Raw genomic sequence first — 8648 nt, forward strand, 5'->3', positions numbered from 1 at the left:
ACACAAACACACACAGACACACACAAACAAAATGTGGTGACTACAATGGATATGTACATATTTTGTGTACTTTCATTTATATTTCTTATTCTCAATGTGTACTTATTTATATATATTTATAGTGAATAACAATAATATTAACATTAATATCTCTTCACTTATTTATCATGACTAAATATATATTTAAATATTATATATATGACTAAATTAAGCATTAATTTAAGAATGTTACACAGATTATCTTGCTCATCTCTAGAAAAAAATATATACATAACATACTTTTATTATTCCCATTTCAAAGATAGAAAACTGAGGTCCAGAAAGGTTAAGTAACTCGGTTAAGTTCACACAGCTGGCATATGGTAGAGCCAGGAGGTCTGGCTTTTTTTCATCATTGCTTACCACCTCCCCCCCACTAGTTTAATGATATTATTTACTATTAGGAATAATAGTTCATAAAATCTTCATTTGCCTGGTGCTTAGTATTTTATAAAATATGGTGAGTTTCATAACCAGCCTGGGAAGTGGGTTGGGCAGGATTATTAGCCTCACTTTCAGAGGACAGGAAACAGTACAACTGAAACCTTGGATGTCTTTGGAGGAAGTGTTTCTGTATTACAAACATCCTGGGGGCCTCTGTACCCCGGGAGTCATTCACCATAGATGTACTGAGTACTTAGAATGTGTCGAACTCAGACAGGGGTGCTGGCCACGTGAGCTACAGTCCTCCCCGGAGTTGTCAGAGCCTAGTGGGAGACCCAGGTACAGGAACCAAGAATCACGGCACACAACATGTAGTCTCTGAGGGAGAACAGAAAATAGTGCTTATGGGGCACAGAAGGAAGACCCATCTGTGCCAGGGAGGTCTTAGAAAAGGCCAAGGTGGCAGTGGGGAAGGGGGAGGCTTTCCTGGAAGAGCGTGTGAGTGAGTGTGAATCCATGTGTGTGGCCATGACCATGTGTCCAGGGATGGTTATGCATGGATCTGAGTGTGTACCTGTTTACACGGGCTTACTCCTATGTTAACTGATTCACGTGCCAGCTCTCAGTGTGGAAGCGAAAAATGTGAATATAAAAGAGAGTGTGCCTGGACACCACAGCAGAATCTGATGCCCTGGATGGTCTCCCCATTTCCTCTAGTCCCCCCAACATCAGGGTGACCAGAGATACAGTGGCTTCCCTCTCTAGCAGTTGCCTCATGAGCTCTGATGATTAGACCCACCAGGCTTTCAATCTGTCAGTCTGCATGGATCCTGTGGTCTAACAGAGCTCGCCAGCCTGTGTGAGTAATGGGGGGTGAGGGTAACTGTAGGTGTGTCTCTGTTTGCACACTTCCAGCTATGTGTGAATGCTCAGTGTTGGCTTCTGCTAGCCAAACTAGGAAACCCTTCCTTCTCTGCCACCTCGGGAGTTCATCAACTCACCTGTTCCCATTACCACCCAAATGTGGCTGGCTTCTGCCTTCACTTAAATGTCCTGGGATCTGTAAACATACTTCTGTTTTGGGGCTGGGCAGAGGCCAGGCTGGAAAGTGCTACTGCCCATTTCCTGTGGAGGCACTCCATGAACTTCCTCCCACCCCTGCAAACCCCATACCGGTCCAGAAATCTCCCAAAGGATTTAAAAAAAAAAAAAAGTGTGCAAAGGCAAATAGAAATGGTGGCAGCCATGAGGAACCCAGAGGGTCACTCTCAGGAGTGGGCTGATCAACCCCCTCCCCTGATGATAAAACCTGTTTTTAAGGGAAAATTGATCAAGGAGGGAAAGTGAGGACTCCTCTCTCCACAATACTGCCCCAGGAACTGGGGAGGTGGGGTAAGGCTGTAATACTCTATTTCTTTTGAACTTGCACAATCAAAAAAACTAAAATGATTGCAAATAACATATAATTTGATGGTGACTATCAGCATCTCTATAAGGTAGCAAAATAATTGAACTAGATTTTCCCTTTTGTCATAAGGCATATAAATTCAGGGCCACAGAATCGGGTAAGGCAAAGGTATGTGCTGGAATACACTAATGGTTTGTGTGTGTTTACATTCTGGCCCAATGCACTGCCACATGGCTAAATATTCACATGTTAAAATAAGCAAGAATGAACCGCAGTAATCAACACATGTAGTATGCCATCTTTTAAGTTGAATGAATGAGTGGGTAAAGAGAAAAATAAACATATTCAGAAAAGTAGAATGGTTTCATACAGTGATCCCTGAAATTGCAATACCTAGATTTTGTTCTCAGTGTCCCCAGTGACTTAATCTATTGAAAGGTTTTTAGCATATATGGGAAAATTAATCCAGTGGCAGGATAGATATCTTTCAAAAATATGAATTATGCTTAATCAAACCTTGTTGAAATGTCTTTTAAATTGTAAAGGATCATTAATAAATGTTAGCTGTTGCATATCTGAATATATTTATTGTGGCAACCATATAGAGTCCATATTTCCATGTTCTGGACACAAATAGTATCCTAGACTTTAAGGGAAGGTACTCATTCTATAATACGTCAGGAGAATTTTTCCTAGTCAATATGTTGTTTATTTGCCCTTAAATATTGCATCAATAATTTGAAAAAGAGAAACAGTCTGATTATGGCTAGAAATTCTGATTAGAAGCTAAGGTTTCTATCGTGGACTGCTTTCAACTGCTATATTTTATGGCACAGATTCAGTGGGAATCTGATCTGCTAAAATATTTGGGCTGTGAAAACTCCCACACTGTGACAGATGTCAAGTCCAATTAAGTGACTCATGTCCAGGTTTCTGTCCAATAGGATTTCCCATTAAATATCAATTTAGGGAAAAAAATTCCATCCCCCTGCTTAAGCCTTTATCTCTTCCACCATCTCCAGGCTGAATCAATTGGTACCCGGAGAGCCAAGAAGCCACACACGCATCTCTGCCTCTTTGCTCAGGCTCTCACACCCTCTCGCATCTTTCTCCGCTTCCCTGTCACTGTTATTCCGGGAGACATTCACTTTTCACCAACCTTTCTCCAAGCATCTCCAAGCCACTGACTATATGTATTTTGCTACAAGGTAAAGAAAGGAGGGGGGTGGGTGGGAGATGGAACCCAGCCTTGAAAGACTTTGAAACTGGAAATAGGTGTCTGTTTATACAACATAAAGTAAATGAGGGAAGAGGAGGAGGCAAGCTTAGTCCCGAGTTACAGTATTGTGTTCCTGGGAACTGGGGAGACATCAGCTGAACAAAGCCTTACCTCAAAAAAAAAAAAAAAAAAATTACTTCTGAGCAAGATCGCATCTCTGCCTTGTACTTCCCGGTTTCTGCTCAGACGTATTAAGGGAAGGAAAGGAGTCCTACAGGAGCGGAATCTTATCTTAACCATCTTTCTTATTGATTCTTCCGCTATTAGAAAGTGGAGGAATCAGCCCTTTGATGTGATTGTGTTTATCTCTGCATCTCTTTTGTTATTTTTAGAGACCTAGAAGAGGAAAAGAGGCATAAGACTTTCAACAGCTCGTTTTTTAAAAAAAATCAACAACGAATTTCCCGAAATGTGTGAGAACAATTAAAAGGAAAAGGCGTTTTTGATCCATCAACTAAGTGAACAATCATTCACATCGTCCACATCCTGAGACATTATCGTCCCTCGCTGTGGACACCAGCGAGATGACAGCTGCTTTTTCATTTCTGAATGTAATAAATATTTGCTGCTTTTAATATATTTCGGAATTTCTCCCCGCTATTCCCTGGAATTTTAACTCTAAAAGATTGGAGAAAAGATTATCGAAAAGGCTTTTACAAGGTAAGCCTCCTTTAACTGATTTTTTTTTCCCAGCTTGAAACTAAGTTAGATCATTCATATCTCATTTATAGATGTATTTCAGTCAATGGTTGAAGAAACAAAATGCATACACGACAGGGCATTTATAAATATTTTTAAAAGATAGCTGGGGGAAAATGTAACATGCTTTGAGGGCACCCAGGAACTTTTTATCCGAACTACAACTACGTTGTTGTTTATTGTGATTTTCCATTATTTATCTATTTATTTATACGCTTTGAAGGGGAAGGTGTAGGTGCAAGTTGTTCTACTTATACACGTATCCGTGAAAAGCCCGCAGGGAATCACAAGTAGTTCACTTGGAACATTTGCTTTTATTTTGCCTTTGAGGGCTTGTTTTCCTCGCAGGAAAATGAAAGCCACCTTGGAGCCAAATTCACTCCTAAGCAAGCGCGATGCTGAGAGCGGTACGCACAGCCCCCGCTTTTGTCTAGGAGCGAACCCTCCCGCACATCGCCGGCGCGATCTCTCCCCCGGCGAGCATCCCTCCGGCGGCACGCGCAGGGCCCAGGCTCTCAGCCTGGTCCTCCCTCCCGGCGCCCGCAGTCGGCGCGCGCAGCCCCCGCAGGTGCCTTCCCTGCCTGGCGGCCCCTTTCTCGAAGCCCGATTTTCCTCGAAGCCCCACGGCTGGGAGCGGCCCCCTCCCAGTAGGCGGGCGATCGGGGCCGGTTCTCCGGGCGCCCAGGAGGAGGTGGGCAAGGCGGCCTTTCCAGGAGCGCACCCTTAGAGGAAAGCTGAGGATGGACCAGCTCGGCCTCGGCCAGGCCGCCCGGGGACAAGTACCAGCCCCAGACTCCGCACCCGGGAGCAGCCGAACTTTGCGGGCGGGGTTTGCGGCTCCGGCCGGAGCCTCAGGCGCGGCGCCGACTTTCCCCGACCCCCCGGCCCCGGGCCCTTCCCTTCCCTCCCCAGCCTCTCCTCCCGCAGCCACCCGGCCGCCAGCCTTTTCCCGCGAGATGGTCGGCAGGCTGCGGGCGCATTGTCTTATCCCACGTCGCTGCGTCCCTAGGTCCCCGATGCGTGTGGCTGTCTGCGTGACAGATGGTGTTTCGGGAGCCTGCAAGGGGCTCTTAGTCTTTTGCTGTTGAAAGGAGCCTCCACGTTTGTTTAGTGGGCTCTTTATTATTTCGGAAAAGCGCGGGGGGGACGAGGACGCCTACCCGTTCCGGGCCGCCTGCTCTCAGTCAGCGCTCAAGATTGGGTTCCTCTGGAGCCCTGGCCGCCCCCACGCCCCAGGCCCGCGTGAGACCCGCGGGCTCCCGGCTCTCCCGCGGCTTCGCCCCAGGCCCTCGGGTCGGGAAGCGCGCTCCGCATCTCCCCGCCCCCGCAAAACCGAGATGGATTCGTCCTTTGGATTCTTTCGTTTGTGCGGGTTGGAGAAGAAGTGAGGGGGGCGGAATGGCCGAGATGAGAATTGGCCGAAGGAGGCAAAACCCAGTGGCGGCCTGGCAGGCCTGCGTTCGTTCCCCGGAACAGGCAGGCGACCGGGTCTCGGCCTCCCGCAGGCCGCGGTGTCGGGTCCAGGATGCGGCTCGGGCCTCGATGGCTCCCGCGCGGACGGAGGCGCGGGGCTTGGCCCTCCGGCCTGTCCGCCTCGGCGCGCTTGCTCCCCGCTGGGCCCGATCCCCTGAGCGCGCCGGCTTCCCCTGGGGAGGCAGCCCCGGCGCGCGGAGGCCCTGGCCCGCCGTCACTCCTATCCCAAGAAGACCCCCGTTCCTTTTATTGATTGCTTTTCTGACTCCCCCTCAGCCTCCAAAATGATGCTGAGTCCGGACCAAGCCGCCGACTCGGACCACCCCAGCTCGGCGCACTCGGACCCAGAATCGCTGGGCGGAGCGGACGCCAAGGTGCTGGGCAGCGTGTCGGACCTGGAGCAGGTAGAGGAGGCCGAGGGCGACGGCAAGGGCGGCGGCCGGGCCGCGCTCTACCCGCACCCGCAGCAGCTGAGCCGCGAGGAGAAGCGCCGCCGCCGGCGGGCCACGGCCAAATACCGCTCGGCCCACGCCACCCGCGAGCGCATCCGCGTGGAGGCCTTCAACCTGGCCTTCGCCGAGCTCCGCAAACTGCTGCCCACGCTGCCCCCGGACAAGAAGCTGTCCAAGATCGAGATCCTGCGCCTGGCCATCTGCTACATCTCCTATCTCAACCACGTCCTAGACGTGTAGGGCTGGGGGCGCCGCGGGGGGCCGCCTGGCCCGGGGTGGGTGAAAAGCGGCCCACCCGGGCGGCCGCCGCGGGGATGGAGGAGGAGGCTGTGGCTCAGCGCGACGGCCGCTGCCGCCGCCTTGGACGGGGGAAGAGGCTCACAACGTGTGTCTCTCTGCTCAGCAGGGCAACTCTGGAAGGTTTCCGACTCCAAAGGGTGGGGTTGCCTGGGGAACCCTGGGGTTCGCAGGGGGGATTTTCCAGGCCAGACGGACCTCCAGGAGGCACCGAGATGAGGGGCCTCCAGGCCTCCCCTCCACGTGTTAGGACCCCTTTAAGGGTTGTTGCTTTAGCTCAATGGAGACTTTGAGTTCTCCATTTATCTCCCACAGACCTTCATGTTTTGAAAGAATGAGGGCAGAAGCTCCGAGTCTAGGCTTCTAACTTTAGACTATCTGGATTTTTTTCTAATTGACAAAGCACCAGACATTCAGAGGGGAGGGTGGGTGGGGAAATCTCCGAGGCACAAAGGTGCAACAGGAAACTTTCTATTTGGTTATGAAAAGAAAGCTTACCTTAGAATCCAAATTAGACAAGCCTAGAATGTTTGATAAGGTTAAAACATATATTGGGAACAAACAGATATTGTGGGAAGATTTGAGTTTGGTGAGATTTTCACCCCAAGGTCTGATGTGGATGCGGACAGGAAAATCCATATTTAAGTGGAAAATGTAATATCTGATTGCTTTGTCAGGCGAAGTGCCCCTTTATATATCCAAAAACATCTATTTGTGACCTTAAACATGTGGACCCATAGGTGCAGTTAGAAGAAGACAACCTATTTTTATTTATGTTAGAAGGAGTAGAGTATTTTTTTCAAGACATTTATTTTTCAGAGTGGTGATAATTTTACTTTGGATACTCTGTGCCAATTTATTTATAGTCAAGTGTTTACACTTTTTCCTGTGGAATAATTATGTCTAACTTTTTACGTGTTTGTTGAGATTATACTGTGGTCTTTCTTTTTCCTCTAATTATATTGCACTTGTATAACAAACTTCCCACATCTTCCCGTTTCTAAGCATATTTTATATATTAAGATGTTTGTTCCTGAAAGGTTCTTTTGTTGTGAGATCAGCAACACTAGCACTTCACTATTATAGTTTTTTAAAAAAGTTAAGTGTTGTTATCCTTATCTGTAGTTATGTCTGGAAAGTACTTTGCAAACTGTTTATAAGGAGAGTAGCTTCTTTGTGAGTGTGTGTGTGTGTGATGTTTGTGTGTGGGATGATTTTAGGAAATTAAGTTATTTTCCTAAAAAAAAATTCAGAACTACTTTCCTCTGTGACAACCAAAAAGAAAAGTCTATAACCTGAAAATGTTTCATGTTCTCAGCTGTGAAACTCTTAAAACGAAAAGTGTATTTTAGAGACAAGGGAGAAAAAAAAAAAAAAAAGAAAAAAAAACCACATCTGCTATCCAAAGATTTTAGTCTTTTTCAGGGTTTTTTTGTGTCTCTGTTGCTTTATATAATGCAATATTTTGTAGTGAAAATAGATATAATCTGGTTTCTATCCGACGAGTTTTTCATATCTCATGAATGGTGCGCTGTTTTGCATATAAATAAAAGTATCAAATAAAATCATCTCCTTTATTTTAAGCATACTGTCTAAAAATAATGAACATCCTGGCAGAGCATGAAGTATCTTAATGGACTCAACCCCTCAGAAAGGAACTCATTTTAAAAACAACAACAAAACCAAAGCTTAACATGTACTGAACTATCTGATTCTCTTCCTCAACTTGGACACTGAGCCGTCTAGAAATAGATGCCCCACATATGATGGTGACCTAGATCATGCTTCCTTCAATGAAGAAAAAAATTGTCATGTTGATACAAAAAGGTGGCTCAAATCATGGATTCTTTTGCTCTAAAAACAGACTTAGTCACTAACCCAGCCTCTTCCAATTAGAGTTGGGAAACTGAGGTCCAGAGAGTCTAAGTGCCCTGCACTGAGTCGCATGGCTACTTAACAGTACGAACATGATGACACTCTGTCTTCATGGCACTTGGGAAGAAGGCCTAATCAGGACATAGATTTAGGACATGACATCTGCAGCAAGAACGTATTATTAATCCCCGGACCAACCTGGAGATAGGAAGGATGTCATCTACAAGAGCCTGTAATTAACATAAAAACGTGAAATATTCTGTCCACAAGCAGCAGACGTGGATAACTTAAACTACACACACGCGACTATGTGCACACAGATGGGGACTGTTATCAACTATGAGTCTGTATCACACCAAGTCTCTGGGTGCAAAGTAAAAATACAGTTATGCGGATGCTTGATTTTGTATCTATAAAACATCTGGGATGACGAGCCCTTTTCACCTTGCACCCAGGTATCTTGTAGTCAGGTTCAGATGCCTCCTCAGTGAGACTTTGTTCTCTTCTTTTGCTGAGGAAAGCACTTCCGAGGACATGAAAAATAATAGTGGCTTCTGTGGCCTTGCATCTGGATCAAGCCGTGCTCCCTACAGCATGGGTTGGTTCCTTAGCCCCCACCCCCCCCCCCCACACACACACACAGTCTTTGGCCTGAGTGTTTGCAGGTCTTCCTTCCCACCTGGAGGAGTGTGGTGCGGTGGTTACTCCCGGTCCTCAGAGCATTTCTCTAGTGTAGGGCAGA

The 8648-nt window shown here is 47.0% G+C and overlaps 1 protein-coding gene across 1 annotated transcript; it reads left to right on the plus strand.

The window, feature by feature from the left end:
* Positions 219 to 5974, plus strand: NHLH2 (nescient helix-loop-helix 2). The gene is made up of 3 exons (XM_021089993.1): positions 219 to 3039; positions 3443 to 3770; positions 5559 to 5974. Exon 3 carries the CDS (start codon positions 5567 to 5569, stop codon positions 5972 to 5974), a length of 408 nt encoding a protein of 135 aa, XP_020945652.1. The 5' UTR covers positions 219 to 3039; positions 3443 to 3770; positions 5559 to 5566.

Source organism: Sus scrofa, chromosome 4 (assembly GCF_000003025.6).
Source record: "Sus scrofa isolate TJ Tabasco breed Duroc chromosome 4, Sscrofa11.1, whole genome shotgun sequence".
Classification (NCBI taxonomy): Eukaryota; Metazoa; Chordata; class Mammalia; order Artiodactyla; family Suidae; genus Sus; species Sus scrofa.

Coding starts and splice junctions, on each gene's coding strand:
- NHLH2 (XM_021089993.1), top strand. CDS start 5,567: ATGATGCTGAGTCCGGACCAAGCCGCCGACTCGGACCACCCCAGCTCG.